The sequence below is a fragment of the Bos indicus x Bos taurus genome, chromosome 21 (assembly GCF_003369695.1).
Source record: "Bos indicus x Bos taurus breed Angus x Brahman F1 hybrid chromosome 21, Bos_hybrid_MaternalHap_v2.0, whole genome shotgun sequence".
Taxonomy (NCBI): domain Eukaryota; kingdom Metazoa; phylum Chordata; class Mammalia; order Artiodactyla; family Bovidae; genus Bos; species Bos indicus x Bos taurus.
Window position 1 is genome coordinate 28,871,915 of NC_040096.1, and position 20,714 is coordinate 28,892,628.

Below are 20,714 nucleotides of genomic sequence, written 5' to 3' on the forward strand. Positions count from 1 at the left end.
CGTGTCTGACTCTTCACGACCCCATGGACTGCAGCCTACCAGGCTCCTCCGTCCATGGGATTTTCTAGGCAAAAGTACTGGAGTGGGGTGCCATCGCCTTCTCTGTATTTTATATATAGTGTTAGAGAATATTCTAGTTTCATTCTTTTACATGTAGCTGTCCAGTTTTCCCGGGACCACTTATTGAAGAGACTCTTTTCTTCTCTTGTATGTTTTTGCCTCCTGTGTCATAAATTAATTGACCCATTGAACTTTATGTCTGCTTTTGTGTCAGTACCATACTGTTTTAATAACTGTAACTTTTAGTATAGTCTGAAGCCAGGGAGTATGGTTCCTCTAGCTCCATTCTTCTTTCTCAAGATTGTTTTGGCTACTTGTTCAAGTTCTGTGAAAAATACCACTGGTATTTTTGTTAGGGATTGCATTGAATCAATAGACTGCCTTGGGTAGTATAGTCATTTTGACATTATTGATTCTTCCGGTCCAAGAATGTGGCATATCTTTTCATTTGTGTTTGTGGTTTTTAGTTTGTTTCATCAGCATCTTACAGTTCTTGGAGTATGGGCGTTCTGCCTCCTTAGGTAGGTTTATTTCGATGTATTTTTTTTGATGCAGTGGTAAATGGGATTGTTTCCTTAATTTCTCTGATATTTCACTCATAGTGTATAGAGATGCAAGAGATTTTTATATGTTAATTTTGTATCCTTCAAATTTACCAAATTCATTGATGAGCCCTAGTAGTTTTATGGTAGTGCCTTTAGAATTTTCTGCTTATAGAATCACATCTACAAACAGTGACAGTTTTACTTCTTTTCCAGTTTGGAAGTGGAAGTGAAGTTGCTCAGTCGTGTCCTACTTTTTGCAACCCCATGGACTGTATAGTCCACCAGGCTCCTCCGTCCATGGAATTTTCCAGGCAAGAATACTGGCGTGGATTGCAATTTCCTTCTCCAGGGGATCTTCCTGACCCAGGGATCAAACCCAGGTCTCCCACATTGCAGGCAGACGCTTTACCATCTGAGCCACCAGGGAAGTCCTTATTATTTCTTTTTTTTCTCTGACTACTGTGACAAGAACTTCCAAAACTGTTGAATAAAAGTGGTGAGAGAGGGCGTCTTTGTCTTGTTCCTGATCTTGGAGACAATGCTTTCAGCGTTTCACCGTTAAGTATGATGTTGGCTCTGGGCTTGTTATGTATGGCCTTTATTATGCTGAGGTAGGTTCCCTCTATGGCCACTTTCTGGAGAATTATTATCAGAAATGTTAGATTTTATCAAACGCTTTTCTACATCTATTGTGATAATCATACGTTTTATCCTGAAGTCTCTTAATATGGTGCATCACATTGACTGATTTGTGGATATTGAAAAATCCTTGCATCCCTAGGATGAATCCCACTTGATCATGCACGGTGTGGGATCCTTTTACTGTACTGTTGGATTCAATTTACCACTATTTTGCTGAGGATTTTTGCTTCTCTGGTCGTCAGTGATAATCGGCCTTTAATTTTCTATTTTTTGTGATATCTCTGTCTGGTTTTGGGATCAGGATGTTGCTGGCCTCGTAAGAGTTTTGGAGTGTTCCCTTTCTCTCCAGTTTTTGGGAAGAGTTTCAGAATGATAAGTATTATTTCTTCTGTAAATGTTAGATAGACTCCACCTGTGAAGCCATTTGGTCCTCTGGACTTTGGTTTGTTGGAAGTTTTTAAATCACAGATTCAGTTTGATTGCTTGTGCTTGATCTGTCTATATTTTCTGTTTCTTTCTGGTTCTGTTTTGGAAGGTTGTGTTTTTCTAAGAATTTGTTTCTTCCAGGTTGTCCATTTTTTTTGGCATATAGTTGTGTGTAATAGTCTCATATGATTCTTTGTATTTCTCTGGTGTCAGTTGTAGTTTTCTCCTTTTTCACTTTTGATTTTATTGATGGGGGCCCCTTACCTCATTTTCTTTATGAATCAAGCTAAAGGTTCATCAATCTTGTTTATCTTTTCAAAGAACCAGCTTTTAGTTTTGTTAACTTTTCTATTTTTTTAAATTTGTATTTCATTTATTTATGCTCTGATCTTTATGATTTCTTTTCTTCTACTTTGTTTGTTTTGTTGTGTGTGTGTGTGTGTTTTTTTTTTTTTTCTGTCTGTTTGTTTTTGTTTTTTGTATTTTCTCTTGTTGCTTTAGATGTAAGTTTAGGTTGTTTATTTGAGATTTTTCTTGTTTGCTGAGGTAAGCTTGTGTCACTATATACTTCCCTGTTAGAAATGCTTTTGTTGCATTCCATAGATTTTGGATTGTTGTGGTTTTGTTTTCATTTGTCTTTAGGTATTTTTGATTTCCTGTTTGATTTCTTCAGTGATCCATTGGTTGTTTAGTAGCATATTGTTTTGTCTCCACTTGTTTGTGGGTTTTTCCTGGTAGTTGAGTTCTAGCCTCATGGGATTGTGGTCAGAAAATGTGCTTGATAGTCAATTTTCTTGAATTTATTGAGGCTTGCTTTGTGACGCAGCATGTGATCAGTCGTGGAGGGTGTTCTGAGTGCACTTGAAAAGAATGTATATTCTGCTGCTTTTGGGTGGAATTTTTAATTAAGTCCATCTCACCTAATATGTCATTTAAGGCCTGTGTTTCCTTACTGATTTTCTATCTGGATGATCTGTCCATTGATGTAAGTAGGGTGTTAAAGTTTCCCACTATTTCTATGTTACTGTTGATTTCTTCTGTCATTGCTATTAGTGTTTGCCTTATATGTTGAAGTGCTGTCGTGTTGGTTGGATCTGTATATGCAGTCATTAATCATTGTTTTAGACCGATCCCTTGATCATTATGTAGTGTCCTTCTTTGTCTCTTGTAGCAGTCTTTATTTTAAATTCTATTTTGTCTGATAAAGACTATCTCTTGATTTCCATTTGCATGAAATATTTTTTCTATCTACTTGCTTTCAGTCTTTATGTGTCCCTAAGTCTGAAGTGGGTATCCTGCAGACACCATATATACAGGTCTTGTTTCTGTATCCATTCAGTCTGTTTCTTTTGGTTAGAGCATTTAATTCCTTTATATTCTGGGTTATTATTGATATGTATATTTTTATTTCCATTTTATTAATTGTTTCACATTTGTTTTTATAGGTCTTTTTGGGTTTTAATAACTTTCTTTAAAAACATTTACAGGCTTTTTAGCATTTTTCCCTTTAAATTGGGTTCAGTTCAGTTCAGTCGCTCAGTCATGTCTGACTCTTTGCGACCCCATGAATCACAGCACGCCAGGCCTCCCTGTCCATCACCAACTCCTGGAGTTCTCTCAAACTCATGTCCATCGAGTTAGTGATGCCATCCAGCCATCTCATCCTCTGTCATCCCCTTCTCCTCCTGCCCCCAATCCCTCCCAGCATCAGAGTCTTTTCCAGTGAGTCAACTCTTCGCATGAGGTGGCCAAAGTATTGGAGTTTCAGCTTCAGTGTCAGTCCTTCCAGTGAACACCCAGGACTGATCTCCTTTAGAATGGACTGGTCGAATCTCCTTGCAGTCCAAGGGACTCTCAAGAGTCTTCTCCAACACCACAGTTCAAAAGCATCAATTCTTCAGCGCTCAGCTTTCTTCACAGTCCAGCTCTCACATCCATACATGACCACAGGAAAAACCATAGCCTTGACTAGACAGACCTTTGTTGGCAAAGTAATGTCTCTGCTTTTCAATATGCTATCTAGGTTAGTCATAATTTCCTTCCAAGGAGTAAGCGTCTTTTAATTTCATGGCTGCAATCACCATCTGCAGTGATCTTGGAGCCCCCCAAAATAAAGTCTGACACTGTTTCCACTGTTTCCCCGTCTATTTCCCATGATGTGATGGGACCAGATGCCATGATCTTAGTTTTCTGAATGTTGAGCTTTAAATTGGGTATGTGTTGCTATTTTCCTGATAAAACAATATTTATTTACATCAGTTTCCCATCAACACACAAGTCATTTAATGATATTTATGTTAACCATTTCCACTGGTTGGCAGGAGGCTCTTCCACTAAAGACTCCTGTGATTTCCACCGAACCATTTTTCTTCCCAGACTTAGTTTATTTTCAGCCTGAAGAATTACCTCTTCTATTTGGCCTCTGTGAAGTTGCTCTTCTAGTGTCTTAACATCTGGTTTGGCTTTAACCATACTCAGCTTCTCATTTGTAATCTGTTCTGTATGCTTTTCTAAATTAAAAAGATAATTTTTTTGGCTGTGCCATGTCCTCATTTTTGCATGGGCTTTTCTCTAGTTGCAGAGAGCAGGGGCTAGTGCAGTAGCTTCTCTTATTGCAGAGCACAGGCTGTAGGGCTCTTGGGTTTAAGTAGTTGTGGCTCCTAGGCTCTAGAGTACAGGCTCAGTGATTATGGCGCATGGGTTAAGTTGTCCCACGTCATGTGGGATCTTCCAAGACAAGGAATTGAACCTGTGTCCACTACATTGGCAGGTGACTCTTCACCACTGAGTCACCAGGGAAGCCCTGTATACTTTCTGTATGCTTCATTTTTAGGGATTTGTGTAAGAACATCAAGAATCTGTGTATAGTATTTTTAGCCTCTCATGTAGACTCTCACATACAGCCAGTTCCAAAAGGCCAGTGATCTTTAGCAAGCCCACCATGACAGCAGAGTGTTACTTTTTAAACATCTGTGTCAATAGCCAGAAGATGTAATTAACCTGGTTATCAGATATTTAGCTATAAAATATTTTTGAGAATATCTGCATAAACCTCGGGTGACAAAAACATGTTTCTTTGCCAGAATAAATTACAGTTTACCTGAAAGGGTATAACACCCTTTCGTGGTGGTGGTTTAGTTGCTTAGTCATGTCCAACTCTCTGCCTGCCAGGCTCCTCTGTCCATGGGATTTCCCAGGCAAGAATACCGGAGTGAGTTGCCATTTCCTCCTCCAGGGAATATTCCTGACCCAGGGATCGAACCCACTCTGCTGCATTGCAGGTGGATTCTTTACCACTGAAACCACCAGGGAAGGTCCTACCAGGAGTTATGTCTGGGCAGGTGTGTGTTGGTCTGGTCAAGTAGCAGTTCCAGCCCTGGGCACTAGGTGGGGCTTCCCCATTACAGTTGCTTTCCCATCATATTCCCAGAAGCAGCCAGTCTTGACTTGGTTTTTCCTGGGACCATGAGACTGGGCACGGAACAGGCAGCACTTCAGGTGGGCAGCCCGGGTTGCATGAGACTTTCTTTTCTAGAGACAGGACACTTTCTTACCCGACCTGGGTACTTGAGACTGGGCTGAGCAGGTATTTCAAGGAGAACCTGTCCTGCCAGGAAGCAGGGCCTTTGTTAATTATGGTAAAGATTCCCGAGAATCTGCTCCATATTCAGCTCTGCATAGAAAAGAATCTCCACTGCTGTTACTCCCACATGAGGAGGAGCAGGGAGGTGACAGGAACTCCTGGCAGTATGCAGTGTGTATCCTGACCTCTGGCCATCTGTATGGCTTTGGGGTCTTGAGTTAAATGATCAGTGTCCAGTGTTTGAAAGGTGAAAACTGAAAAGACCCTGAATGTACAAGAGACAATGGATGAACTTCTTCCTAAGCCATTTTACATGCAGACCTCAGCTTCCTTGGTCACCCAGTGGTAAAGAGTCTGCCTGCCAATGCAGAAGATGTGGGTTTGATCCCTGAGTTGGGAAGATCCCCTGGAGAACGGAATGGCTGCCCACTCCAGGATCCTTGCTGGAGAATCCCATGGACAGAGGAGCCTGGTGGGTTACACCATGGGGTCTCAAAAGTGTTGGACGTGACTTAGTGACTAAAAACAACACCTAAAGGAACCTAAAGAATATAAGCAAATTGGGGATAGTTCCTATCAAGGATTTGATGGAGCCAGTGGCCTCAGAGAATTAGTGGGAAGATGAAGAGGTTCTCAGAAGTTATGAATGAGGAACTCATGTGAAAGTGAGAGTTGCTCAGTTGTGTTTGACTCTGCGACCCCATGGACTATATACAGTCCATGGAATTCATGCATTGGCCTTATTTTGCCAGTAGTTCTAATTGTGAAGGATTAATTTCGAACCTAGGTTTGAAGGGTTTGTTAGCAAAACAAACCACTCGTTACACACATAAATAATTTCAAATTTTTTATAGATTTTTTTTAACTTAATTTCAATGTACAGTCATTAAAAATATAAATAGAAACAATAGAAATAATAACATACTCATCACTAGATTGGGCTGACCTACAACCAAACTTAACAGTTGTGGGAAATTCCTTGTTAGAGCAATCTGGAGTCCCAGGTGGGAGAGGGTCTTGGGCAGTGTGTCCACTCCGTGGGTGAGATAGTTCCACGGCTGTCACATGTGATCCCAGGCTGCAAAGTGATTTCATCAGTTTGTGCGCAAAAATGCAGCTCTGGTTAACTTGAACCTTTTTACAATGTTGTTCTTTTCATAGGATTTTGTTAGATTCTGGGGCGGGGGATAGGGAGGTGGGGGTGGTTGACCAGATCCTCAGGGACTCAAATATTTAAGACCTACTCCCTTCCTTATCTAAAGTGCTGCCTGACTTGCTACACATGCCAGCAGGCGCAGAATCCAGGTGTTACCAAAATCCCAAGTCCGTGTGCACAATGCTCAGTGAGATCAAACAATACTAAAACATTGGAGTTTGGAACAGAGAAAGGTTTAATACAGGTTCATGCAAGGAGATGGGTGGCTTACGCCCTAAGAACCCCCAAGTTACTGAAAACTTAGCAGAGCCCTTTATAAAGCAAAGGGGGAGGGAGGGGCATGGTTAGCTGTTGAAGATTTCTTGGTGTCAGATCCTTTGTTCTTGAGGTCCAGTGATGGTCAGGTAGTGATATTCCTGTAAATCTCCACCAAACAAATGTTACTGTCTGTCCCGACAAGAAAGAGCAAGATCCCAAGGCACAGCTGTTACCCTCCAGGGTCTCCATCCTGGCTAAGAGGCACTGACCAATAGCTAAGCAGGGCCCATTGCCTGGTAACAGGGTGCAGAATAATGATGCACAGCAATGGCTGCCAAAATCTGCGCTTGCTGTGCTGTCACAGAGGCAGAATCCAGGCAGGTCAGAGGCAGGTTAGAGGTATGCTCTCCTGCTTCTGAAGCCTAAATAAGACTTCCTCCATTTTGGTTTGCCTAACTTGAAGGAAGTCTAATAGAGCGGCACATTCAAAGGGCAGCAGAGAGGGTGGGGGTGATCTCTAGTCAGTTGCAGGAGCCTCAGCTGGCAGCCAACTGTCTTGTTTGGGTCTGACCTTTAGACTCTGTTCCCCTGTTGTGGGAACTCCGATCAGAGGCTGTTACGTGGGGAAGCTCATCACAGGCTGGGCACCATGTTGGTCACCACCTTTAGATGACGGTTCTCTAGAAATTCACAATTTATCACTGCAGCACGCCATGTGTCATTACTTTGAAGAACGTCTGTCTTGCTTTGTCAGCGTTCTTCCACTCACCTCAGTAACTCCTGGTGGGCAGGTGGTGTTATTTATTGCTCTCTCCACATCACATGCTGTCCCCAGCACAGCATCATGCAGACAGTGGCCCTCATATTCGCTCCTGAATGAATGCCATAGGTGTCTTGCAGGTATTGAAGCACCTGAGTGGGATTCTGGACTCTGGCAGGTGAGATGGTTGCAGGGTGGTGACATAGAGAAATTGGCTCTAAATAAATATTGGCCACAGCACCATGTGAATCTGATTCCTGCAAATTGCTGAGGAGCATTGGTTTATGGTGCCTATAAAAATTTTTAGAGGATTTTATGTTTCAAGGGACCTCTCTGGCCATCCAGTTGTTAAGATTCCATGCTTCCACCACAGGGGGTGTGGGTTTGATCCCTGGTTGGGGAACTAAGATCCCACATGCTTCACTGTGCAGCCAAAAAGGAATAGATTTTTACACTTCAAGATTTAAAATGTAAAGATGTCTTCTGTATGCCACATAACTTTGCTTTCTTCACTTTTAAAGTACTTTGTGCCAGAATTGCATTTGTTTTTGGCACATGATCAGGTAAGGAATTTGCAGATAGTTCTGATTCACTCTGTTAGCAGTGAATGGAAAGCACTTTGTAACTGATGCTGCTTTTCAGATACGTCAGGAGAGCTTGCAAAGGCAGGCAGGTTCCTTCATGTGTGCTCTCAAGTGTCCCGCTGTCCAAGCCAGAGTGTGTGAACTGTCATGAGAAGGTTAGAGGGTATGCGGTTCGGTATAAATTCTTGGATTTGAAGTGTGGACATTATCCTTTATAAACGTGCTTTTACGCAGGAGGAGACAGCTTTGATTAAGACACTGGATGTTGTTTACTGAGACTGCAGGAGAGCAGGGCTCAGGGTCTGTGTTGTGGCCCAGCATCTCAGGAGTAAGCTAAAGAGTAAGGTGGAGACCTAAACGCATCGCCAAAGACCTTCTGGAGAGAGCAGCTGGATCAGAGCATCTCCCTTTGCAAATACTAAGGGAGACGAACAGGTGGTTAAACTGGCACCTGCTTGCCACAAAGAACAAACCAACAAATAAACCTGGCAGGAAACAAGGAAAAAGACAACCACCCCCCACCCCAAAAAGTCCAGAAATGGTAAGAGAAGAAAAAGTTATTGCTCGTGTGTGCCAGATTACTCCTGCAAGTGGTATTGGTGGTGAATCACCACAATCTGGGGACTCTGCCTCAGGAGAGAGGCTAGCTGGGAGTGGGTTGGGGATCCTTATCGTTCCCTGTCTGCGGGGGAGGGATGTGGTGAATAGGGCGGCTGGGGAGCAACCAGGATGGACTCTGATGGAGCTGGGGGTTCCACGTTGAGCCAGACAATGGATCCAGAGCCTGGGATGTTCCCCAGGGGTTATGGCATCACTTCCTACGCAGGGAGCAGGAAATGCTGCCAGGGACATTTAGAAAACCTTGGTGAAGAGATTAGAGATAGATACTCCAGGAAAAACAGTCTCGGCTGAGCTCTTCCTGCATCGCCTCTGGCAGTCAGGCTCCAGAGCATTATGTGGAACACAAAATATGGCTTTCACACTGCTCAGAGAGGAAACAAGCAGGGTGATCTGTTCACTCCATACCATGAGGCTGCCCACATCATACAGTGAAGTTGCTCAGTCGTGCCCGACTCTTTGCGACCCCAAGGATAGTAGCCTGCACCATGCTCCTCTGTCCATGGGATTTTCAAGGCAAGAGTACTGGAGTGGGTTGCCATTTCCTTCTCCAGGGAATCTTCCCAACCCAGGGATTGAACCCAGGTCTCTCACATTGTAGACAGACGCTTTACCATCTGAGCCACCAGGGAAGTCCCACATCATACAAGAGCATGATAAAAAGGAACAACATAGCTTCATATCCACTGGAATAACTGCAATAGGAAGGATAGTCAAACAAGAATTAGGATGGGGAGAAATTGGAACCATCATATATTGCTGGTGGGAATGGAAAATGATTGTAGCCACTTGGTAAAACAGTCTGGCAGTTCTTAAAAAATTTCAACCATGGAGTTAACTGTTTTTGACTCATGAATTCTACCTCTAAATACATGCCCCCCCAAAAGAAGATATAGGTATATGCAAAAACTTGCTCATAACAGCAATATCCATAATAGTCAAAAGTAGAAACAAGCCTAATGTCCATCAAGTGATCACGTGGTGTGCTTAGTCGCTCAGTCGTGCCCAACTCTCTGTGACCCCATGGACTGCAGCCCACCAGGCTCCTCTGTTCATGGGATTTCCCAGACAAGAATACTGGAGTGGGTTGCTATTTCCTACTCCAGGAGATCTTCCCTACCCAGGAATTGAACCCCTATCTCTTGCTTCTCCTGAATTGGCAGGTGGATTCTTTACCACTGTTGCCACCTGGGGAGCCCCCAGTGATGGGTAACACATTAAGAAAATGTCGTCTATCCATACAATACAACAGTGTTCAGTCATGGAACATGCTAAAACATGTTTTGGAGGTGGTTAAACCTCCAAAACATGATACCAAATGAAAGTGTCAGGTATATTTTAGGCTGATTAACTTTATGTCATATTATCTCAGTAAAGCTAAAAAATGGTGCAGCAACTGTATATACTATAGCAGGGGGAACAGGAGAACTCAGAAGAAAGAAAAAGGAGGAAGGAACATCTTGGAAAGAAAGAGGAAGAGCTCATCTTGCAGAAAATGTGACTCAGGAAATAGAAGACAAACTCTGCTTTGTGTGTGTGTGTGTGTGTGTGCTGTAGAGCACATGAGTGTATTCATTCAGCGAATAGATACTGAGGTCCTGATATGTGTCAGGCACCCTCCTGGGCACTGGAGATAGAGCAGAGGGCAAGTGCTTCCTGTCCTAGAGCTTCTGTTCTTGTATGCAGATATGAGAAAGTGAAAGTGTTCGTTGCTCAGTCATGTCACATTCTTTGCAACCCCATGGACTATAGCCCGCCAGGCTCCTCTGCCCATGGGATTTCCAGGCAAGAATACTGGAGTGGGTTGCCATTTCCTGCTTGAGGAGAATCTTCCTGACCCAGGGATTGAACCTGCGTCTCCTGCACTGCAGATAGATTCTTTACCTCTGAGCCACCAGGGAAGAACACATCTATGAGCACAAGGTTGTTGATTCCATTGGACCACTCGTGTCCAATTGACTTATTGGACAGGGGTATTGATTTATCTTCGTGGAATAGACACATTCTGTGTGTGGATTTGTCTTCCTAGCCTTCTTCGCTGATTCACACAAGATGGCTTTTGCTTAAAGAACTAATTTCACAGCAAACTACCTGTAGCTCCAAGAGTGAGGTGTTGCTCAGAAAGGGGAAAATGGCCCCAATGGTAGCCAGGTTGTGATTTTTAACCTCTGAATATTTTTTTTTTAAATGCTCAGAATAGTGCTTTAGTTGTAATGAGTAGAGGCTACTCTGTTTCTGTTCGCTAAGTTGTGTGTGGTACACAGGCTTCTCATTGCAGTGGCTTCTCTAGTTGAGGAGCACAGGCTCTAGGGTGCATGGGTTTCAGTTGTTGTGGCACATAAGCTCAGTAATTGCGGCTCCCAGGCTCTAGAGCACAGGCTTTATAGCTGTAGCTCATGGACCTAGTTGCTCCTTGGAATGTGGGATCTTCCTGGATTCTATTGAACTTGTGTCTCCTGCATTGGCAGATGGATCCTTCACCACTGAGCCACCAGGGCAGCCCCAGAATTCAGTCCTTTTAAAGGTTGTATAACATTCCACTGGTTGTCCATTCATCTGTTGATGGAAATTTGGGTTGTTTATGCCTTTTGGCTACCGTGAATAATGCTGCTATGAACACTGGTGTGCAGATACCTGTTTGAATCCCTGTTTGAATTATTTTGGGTATATGCTCAGAAGTGGAATTCCTGGATCATATAGTAATTCTTTTTAGCTTTTTGAGGGATATATGATGTTTTCTTGATGAATTGACCTGTTCATTATCCTGTAATGTTCATCTTTATCACTGGAATATTCCTTCTTCTGAAGTCTACTTTTCTGAGATTAATATAACCACTATTATACTGATGTTATACTATTTATTAGTGTTTGCCTGGTGGTGTATCTTCTTCCATCCTTTTACTTTTATAACATATAAAAGTTTTTATATTTAATTTTTATGTTTATATTGAGTTTATATGTCTTTATATTTAATTGAGTTTCTTTTAGATGCATATATTGGGTTTTGATTTTTCATCTAATCTGACAATCTCTGCCTTTTTAATTAGGTATTTTAGACTATTTACATTTAACATCACTAGTGATAGAATTGGATTTAAGTCTACCAGGTTGTTATTTATTTTCTGTTTGTTCCATCTGTTCCTTGTCCTTTTTCATCTTTTCCTGCCTACTTTTGGATTAGTTGAACTAAAAAAAATTATTTTCAGTCATTTTTATTCAAATATTTTTTTGAGCTTCACACTCTTTCTCCTTTTTCCCCAAGACTCCAATGATACAATTGTTAGATGTTTTGGTAATCGTCTCACAAGTTCCCAAGGTGCTGTTTTTCTTCTTCTTTTTTAAAGTCTATATTCTCTCTGTTGTTCAGATTGGAAATTTCTATTGATTGGTCTTTGCATTCACTGATTCTTTCCTCTACTATCTCCAATTTACTTCTGAACAACTGTCCAGAGAGTTTTAATTTCAATTATGACGTTTTTTTAGTTCTATAATTTCCCTTCTGTTTTTATGTCTTCTGTTTATTTGCTGATGTTTTCCTGTTTTTTATTTAAGTGTGTACGTAATTGCTCACTGAAGCATCTTTATTATGACTGCTTTAAATCCTTGTCAGATTAATTCCAACCTCCAAGTAATCTCAGCGCTGGTGCCTTTTGTTTATCTTTTTTCATTTAAGTTGTTGGTTTGTGGTGTGGCAAGTAGCTTTGTGCCCTGGCCACCTCTCTGGCATTGTGTTGCAAGACCTGTTTGATATTACTCCCATTTAAATCCTTTTTCTGTTTGGGTGTAGTGTAAGTCCAGCCTGGGGTGCATGCAGAGCTCCTGTGGGGTTTCACTGACTCCACCCTGACAGTGGCGCAGGGACTCATGCCTTGGTGCAGGTGGTGTAACCTGGTCACAGGAGCCCTGGTAGGACAGGCTGCTGTGATGTGAACTGTCCGTAGAGGGCCAGGGGGCAGGGAGCATGTGGCTGACTGCAGGAGCTGGGGGCTGCAGGCCTACAACTTTGAGGAATTCAGTTCTTTCCACAACCATGTGAGTCTGGAGGGAGACCTCAAGATCCCAAAAGGAGCACAGTCCCATGGCACTTGAGTGCAGCTTGGTGAGATGCTGAGACAGAGAACCTGCTAAGCCACTCAGATCTAGATCCACAGGTGTCCTTCTGAACCATCCACATTTTACAACTGTGGAAGATTGACATGCCCTTTCTGCTGCTCTTCCTCCTTCCTCATGTTCCAGGTTTCCTTCCATTGTCATTTCCTTTCCATCTGAAGAACTTGCTGTAGCATTTTTTTGTTTTTACTAGAGCAGGTCTGCTAACAACAAGTTCCTTAGATTCTCTTCTTATGAGAATACCTTTATTTCACCTTTGTCCCTGAAACATAGTTTTGCTAAATATAGACTTCTTGGTGACAGCTTTTTTTTCTCTCAGCACTTGAAAAATGCTTCTTTCTGGAGTTCATGATTTTTAATGAAAAACATGCTGTCACAGTAATAGTTTTACTGTTCACACCAAGTAACACATCATTTGTTTCTGGTGGCTTTCAAGATTTTTCTTTGTGTTTCTTTTTCAGGGATTTGATTATGATGTATCCAGGCATGAGTTTGTTTCAGCTTATCCTATTTACGGTTTGCTTAACTTCTTGAATGTGTAAGTTTCTTTTTCAAATTTGCTAAGTTTTCAGTCATTATTTCTTTATTTTTTCGGCATTACACTCATTCTGTCCTGCTGGGTCTCTGATGACAAGAATATTAGATCATTTTGTTGTCCCACATATTGTTACTGAGGTTCTGTTCATTTTCAAAATCTATTCTCTCCCTGTTGAAATTGGATAATTTCTGTTTTTCTGTCTTCCGGCTCACGGATTCTTTCTAATGTCACCTCCACCTGCTGTTCAGCCCATTCAGTGAGTTTTACATTTTCTTTTTTTTTTTTTTCCAGTTCTCAAGTTTTTATTGGGTTCTTCTTAAATCTTCATTTTCTTCACCAAATTTCTATTTTTTTCCTCTTTTCCCAGATTTAGTGTATGTGCCTTGGAACATTTTTATGATAGTGCCTGTAAAATTCTTGTCAGGTAATTACAGCATCTGTATCATCTTGGTGTTGGCTCTGCTACTAGCTTTTTCCCATTCGAGTTGAGATTTTCCGGATCTTACTATGATGAGTAATTGTAGGATGTGCCAGGACAAATTGAGTGTTAGTTTATGAGATCCCAGTTTCCATTTCAGGCTGCTTTTAGCAGGCACTCAACCAGCTGGGGTCAGAATGCGTGTTCTGGCACACCCCTGCGGGCTGTGGTGCAGAGGCCAGTGGGATCACAACGCTGTCCTGCTCAGCTGCATGCTCCCTGGAGGCCAGCATTTGACATGGAGTGCAGTTTTTCAGTCCTTTGATGTGCTCGTTCTGGCTCGTCATGTCCGGCTGTTTAGGGGTCTGCCCAGGACTCCATGCACAGATCTAATGTCCCTGTCTCGAGCTCTTTCCTGTCTGTCATCCTCAACCCTCCCCCCGATGGGGAGGGAGCGGGTGCTGCCTCCTTGTTCCTGTTTGCCGAGTGAGTGTGTCTGCCACAGTCTCCGCAATAGTACTGCCTGGTGATGGGGAGACAGAAATGGTAGCCGGGACCCCTCCATAGTTAGTGTGGGGTGAGATGTGAAGTGAGTCTATGCCTCTGCTCACATTAGTGTAGGCTAGAACAGTCGACAGGTCACCTCTGCCTGCAGGCAGGGGTTGTCACAGAGCTTTTCCCAGTCTCCACGGCCCTGCTCCAGTATGGGGAGACCCTTGTCAGCATAGGGCACCAAGGCTCTGCCTGCTGTCCATCCCTCTGGCTGCAGTGTTGGGTGGGGTGGGGTGGAGTGGCTGTTTTGAGGTTTCCTCTGCAGTGAGTGGGTTCTATTCTGCAGGACTGCCCTTTGTCAAGGCTTTGGGGCAGAGAGAAGAGGCTCCCCTTGGAGGCTCTTGGCCTGTTCAGAGCATGCTGGCATTTGTGGGTTGCGGCCCCTGTGACTCCCAGGCAAGGATCTGTCAGAGGAACATGCTGCCTGGCTGTCCTCCAGTCAAGATCCCCATGCCTACCTCCTCTTCTCTGCCCCTGAGTATCCTGCCAGCTGCTCTGTGTGTTTGTGAGAGCTTTATTTGTACACAGTGAGGAGCGGGGTGAAATGTGTACTTTGTCTGGAACCAGAAGCTGTGGATTATCTTCCATTGTGATTTACAGTAATAAAAATCTTCTCTAGTCACCTCCATCTTTGCCATTTCCAGCGCCCCTCATCTCTCTGTCAATTGAGTTTCTGTCTGCTGTCCTATCCATGCAGTAAAGGGTGAGCCTCCACTTTTGATGTTGGACCATACACAACTTTCTCTCCTCCCTCCCTTTTGGCTCCACATCTGAGGCAAAAGCCAATAAGAAAGTAGTTAAGAAAACCTGCGCTCTCCCTCCAGGGGTGGGGCCAGCAGGAAATTCACACCTTGAGAGCTCAGCCCGATGCCAGAGCCCCTTCCATCACCACTGGCCCTGCACTGCTCGAGCCAGCTGGCCTGGATGGCAGCCCCTGCCCCTCTCTCCTCAGGAAACCCCCTGGGTGATAAATCTTCTGCATCTTCTTGGTGCCTGTGACCTTACAAGTCTCAACATCCCAGTCTTCCCCTAGGAAGGGGTCCCTCCATCCTCCTTCTGCTTCATGAACTCAAAGTCTGCTTTCTTTAAAAAAGTGTCCTGTACATCTTGTGTTTGCTCTTCTGTGTATGAAGTACTCTTTCCTCTGGCTGCCTTAAAGCTTTTTTCTTCAAAAAAGTTTTTTTTCCTCTAGTTTTACTGAAATATAATAGACACAAAGCACTGTATAAGTTTAAGGTATATGGAATGATTGGACTTAAATCATGACTTGATTATCACAGTAAGTTTAGTGAATATGCATCATATCATATATATATATATATATATATACATACAGAATTAAAGAAATATATATATATACATACAGAATTAAAGAAAAGGAAAAGTTTTTCCTTGTAGTTTATGACTCTTAGGATGTAATCTCTCAGCAGCTTTTATAGTTAACATGAGTGCATGGGTGCTCAGTCGCTCAGTCGTGTCCGACTCTTTGTGACCTCATGGACTGTAGCCCACCAGGCTTCTCTGTCCATGGGATTCTCCAGGGAAGAATGCTGGAGTGGGTAGCCATTGCCTTCTCCAGCGGATCTTCCTGACCCAGGGATCAAACCCAAGTCTCCTGTGACTCCTGCATTGCAAGCGGATTCTTTGCTGCTGAGTCACCAGGAAGCCCCATATGTAACATAAGCAGTATGAATTCTTTTCATCACATTGTACAGCTTTTCATCTCTCAGCAGTGTAACTATGATGTCTATAGGTGTATGTGGGCTTCTTTTTCTGGTGTTGTCTATTTTTGGTATTTATTCTTTTTAGTGTTCTCTGAATTCTTGGATCTGTGGTTTAATGTTTATTCTTATTTTTGGAAAATTCTTCTTTAAAAAAAATTTACTTCCCTGGCCACTCCAGGTCTCAGTTGTGGCACCCAGGATCCTCGATCTTTGTTGTGGCATGCAGGATCTTTTAATTGCAGCACGCAAACTCTTAGTTGCGGGATCTAGTTCCCTGACCAGGGATTGAACCCAGGCCCCTCCCTGCATTGGGATCCCAGAGTCCTTAGACCACCAGGGAAGTCCCTGGAAAATTCTTGACTAAAATTGTCTTCCTCAAATAGTTCTTCTCTTTCAATTCTCAGTTTTCTTCCGTCATTCCAAGTACATATATGTTAGACTGTCTGGTGGTTCCTATAGCCCTGGAGTGCTCTGACTCGCTTTTGCCACTTTTTTATCCTTGTGTTTGAAGTCATATGATTTCCATTGACCCATCCTCAGGTTTGTTGAATTTCCAAAGCTATGTTCATTCTATTCATACTGGTCTGTCACAAGAATTTTCCATTTGTGACATCATATAGTTTATTCTTAGCATTTCTCTTTTACTCCTTCTCATAGTTTGCATCTCACTGGTGAAATTTCCTACCTATTCATGCTTGTTGCCTCCTTTTCCACTAGATGCACCAACATATTTATTACAGTTATTTTAAAATTCCTGTTTGACAGTTTCAACTGTTTGGGCCAGCAAATCTATTTCCATTGATCGCTTTATCTCTAGATTGCTTTCTCTTAGTTCTTTTTGGAAATTATAATTTTTTTTTTATTGTATGCCAAACATTGTGTATACAAGGATAGTACAGAAGACTGTGGTAAACTATATTTTCACCTGCTCATTAGCACGCCTCTTCTGTCTGGCGTTTAATGTGTGATGCTGAGTCCGTATAGTTAGGGGTTGAGCAGCATTTGGGCCTTATTGTTTCACTGCTGCTGTCTGTGTAGCTAAGGCATCTGCTCTCTCTGAATGTGGGTGCGTCTCCCTTGTGCTTACTGGAGTGGGGGTGCCAGGTGTTCCATCAGTGATTCTGGTGTTCCCTTCACCTGCAGCTGCCCCTGCGTTTCTGTGCAGCCGAGGAGCTTCTTCTAGACTCTTGCCCCTGCAGCAGGGGTGGAGGGTTACTGTCTGGTCCTCAGCACAGGGCTTATGGTGACACGAGGGTTCCTGTGCTGACCTGCTCCTGAATCTCAGTGAGGGACTCCCCGCCTCTCCTTCCCGCACAGTGTACATCTGCCTTGTGTCTGTGTTTATTCCGGACAAGGATCCCTGCCCCCTTCCTCTGCCTGGTGTTGGTCTTGGGTCCCAGGCCCACATGGTTTCCCGTTTTTCTGCGGTAGTAGACCCTTTTACTCCTACAGCAGTGATGGGTCTTCCCCTTTTCTCCCCGAGGCAGATGGATTTTGCTTTTCTATCTTCAGATGCGATGGATTTTCACCTGTGCCCATGGGTGGGAGGACCTGGGGCCCTTCCCTCAGCCCATAGGACGGATGATTCTGGGTGGGGGCATCATGCCAGTCCCCCCTGGCTCCTGCCTTGCTCTGTATTTCCCTCGAGAGCACGCTCACTAGGTTCCTCCTCAGCTGTTCCCAGTGTCCCCACAGGCCCACGTTTGGCCTCTAAAGACCTTTCTTTCTTTTTAACTTTATTTTTTTCGAGACATGATCGACATAAAACAGGATTAGTTTCAGGCATACAACATAATGATTCTATATATATATATAATGCAAACTTGCAAAATGATCACCATAGTACGTCTAGTTAACACCACCTATAGATACAATATTTTATCGTGGAATGAGAACTTTTTTTTAAAGAGTGCTGTGTCTTTTTTTTTTAATTTCTTTTAATTGGAGGCTAATTACTTTTCAATATTGTGGTCGTTTTTGCCATACACTGACATAAATCAGCCACAGGTGTACATGTGTCCCCCCATGCCAAACTCCGCTCCTACCTCCCTCCCCATCCCACCCCTCTGGGTTGTCCCAGTGCACTGGCTTTGAGTGCCCTGTTTCATGCATTGAACTTGGACTGTTCATCTATTTCACATATGGTAATATACATATTTTAATGCTGTTTTCTCAAATCATCCCACCCTTGCCTTCTCCCAGAGTCCAGAAGTCTCTTCTTTACATCTGTGTCTCTTTTGCTGTCTTGCATATAGGGTCGTCATTACCATTTTTCTAAATTCCATATATATGCATTAATATACTGTATTGGTGTTTTTATTTCTGACTTACTTCACTCTGTATAATAGGCTCCAGCTTCATCCATCTCATTAGAACTGACTCAAATGTGTTCTTTTTTATAGCTGAATAATATTCCGTTGTGTATATGTACCACAGCTTTCTTATCCATTTGTCTGCCAGTGGACATCTAGGTTGCTTCCATGTCCTGGCTATTGTAAACAGTGCTGCAGTGAACATTGGGATACATGTGTCTCTTTCAATTCTGGTTTCCTCAGTATGTATGCCCAGCAGTGGGATTGCTGGGTCGTATGGCAGTTCTGTTTCCAGTTTTGTAAGGAATCTCCACACTGTTCTTCATAGTGGCTGTACTAGTTTGAATTCCCACCAACAGTGTAAGAGGGTTCCCTTTTCTTCACACCCTCTCCAGCATTTATTGTTTGTAGATATAGCAGCCATTCTGACCGGAGTGAGATGATACCTCATTGTGGTTTTGATTTGCATTTCTCTGATAATGAGTGATGTTGAGCATCTTTTCATGTATTTGTTAGCCATCTGTATGTCTTCTTTGGAGAAATGTCTGTTTAGTTCTTTGGCCCATTTTTTGATTGTGTCATTTATTTTATGGTATTGAGCTACATGAGCTGCTTGTACGTTTTGGAGATTAATTCTTTGTCAGTTGTTTCAGTTGCTATTATTTTCTCCCATTCTGAAGGCTGCCTTTTCACCTTGCTTATAGTTTCCTTCATTGAAGGAATTTCCTTTGTTGGGGGCCAGAGTGAGGCACTCGGCCTGTGGCAAAGGTCATGAGGAAGGAGGCTCGACATACGCAAAGGCGGGATTCAGCCTCAGGAGTCCCCCTGGAAATCCTTGAGCATCTACCCCCATAACCAGAGCCTGCCTACTTTACTACTTTGTGCTCTCACCTACACCTCTGACTTTATGGGGGGCTGTCCCCCACCACCTCTTTCAGAGAAGGAGTTAACTTAGAGCTCCAGTTAATAAAAACTCCTGGGCGTGACAAGAGTGTTTCAACCTACAAACTCCTCTGAAGGTTCTCTAGCCTGCCTGACAGGCTTGTCCGGCCACATGTGATTGCTCACAGCCTCCCAACCGTGAGAGGCACGAAATGCTTTAAACCTTCTAAAAACAGGTTCCTTAGAAAAGTTAGAAAATCATTAGTATAAGTATAATGGGCTGATTAGAAATTGTATTGGTGAAGGGTTTTTCATTTGTTGAGCCAATGTTTGTTGCTAAGTCTCCACATCCCCGCCCTTACACACATTAATGAATATATAGAAGAAATAAGTATTAACCTTTGATATAAATCACGTTAGACCTTAGGCTAAGTAAATTCTTTCCTTAACTAAAACCCACTATACCCTCACTCTATAGGAATGTAACTTTATTTGGGTGGCGTCTGTTTTAAGAATAATCACCCCTGGAGAAGTAAGTGTCCTGGTTGACTGACTGCTGTCACAAGGAGAGGGTCATAAATTGTCAGCAGGCCCCCTGGCCAGAAGATGATGTAACACCCCTAAGACCTCTGTATACATTTGTATGAAGCACCTGACTTTGATAAAAGTCAGGACTGCTGACTCTGCGTGACTTTTGCACAACATCTCAGTGTATAAAAGTAGACCATGGAAAATAAAGAATTGGGATCAGTTTCTCAAAGTACCGGTCTCCCCTTGTCGCTCTCTCTCTTACACTCTGGCTGAGTCTCCATCTGGAGTGCGGAACCCACCAAGCTTACTAATTTTGCCTGGGCTTCTAAGATCCGACCGGGGAGGCCTCAGTGTCTCCTCTCCTTCGGGAGAACGGAAGGACGCCTGCGGCCTACGTAAGTGGTGCAAACTTCTTGTCTTGAAGTTTTATTGGTCTCCCGCGTAAACCAAGCTACTCAGCCTCTTTTCTCCACTGAATTTTCCTACTGAGCTATCCTCATTTTATTACTCTTTACATCTTTAATTAATATCTAATTGAAGCTATTGTATCCTGACCCTCGCTGACGCCGTCCCCGCTTCGAACTCCCTGGATCAGCCGGGGCTGGACCCCGGCATTCCTTCATTTCTTAAAAGCAAAAGCTTTTAAGTTTAATTAGGTCCCATTTATTGGAGAAGGAAATGGCAACCCCCTCCAGTGTTTTTGCCTGGAGAATCCCAGGGACGGGGGAGCCTGGTGGGCTGCTGTCTATGGGGTCGCACAGAGTCGGACACGACTGAAGTGACTTAGCAGGTCCCATTTGTTTATTTTTTTCTTTTATTTCCATTACTGTGGGAGGTAGGTCATAGAGGATCTTGCTGTGATTTATGTCAGAGAGTGTTCTGCCTATGTTTTCCTCTAGAAGTTTTATAGTTTCTGGTCTTAAATTTAGATCTTTAATCCATTTTGAGTTTATTTTTATATATGGTGTTAGAAAGTGTTCTAGTTTCATTCTTTTACAAGTGGTTGACCAGTTTT

The 20,714-nt window shown here is 43.0% G+C and overlaps 1 protein-coding gene across 1 annotated transcript in view; it reads left to right on the forward strand.

Moving 5' to 3' along the window:
* TM2D3 (TM2 domain containing 3) overlaps nt 1-19,931 on the forward strand; it is a 36,121-nt gene extending 16,190 nt beyond the window's left edge. The window contains exons 5-6 of the mRNA XM_027521304.1: nt 13,204-13,280; nt 19,647-19,931. Of these exons, the coding sequence (XP_027377105.1) occupies nt 13,204-13,276 (73 nt within the window). The 3' untranslated portion in view covers nt 13,277-13,280; nt 19,647-19,931. The remainder of the gene's footprint in view (nt 1-13,203; nt 13,281-19,646) is intronic.
* The last annotated feature ends 783 nt before the right edge of the window (nt 19,932-20,714 follow it).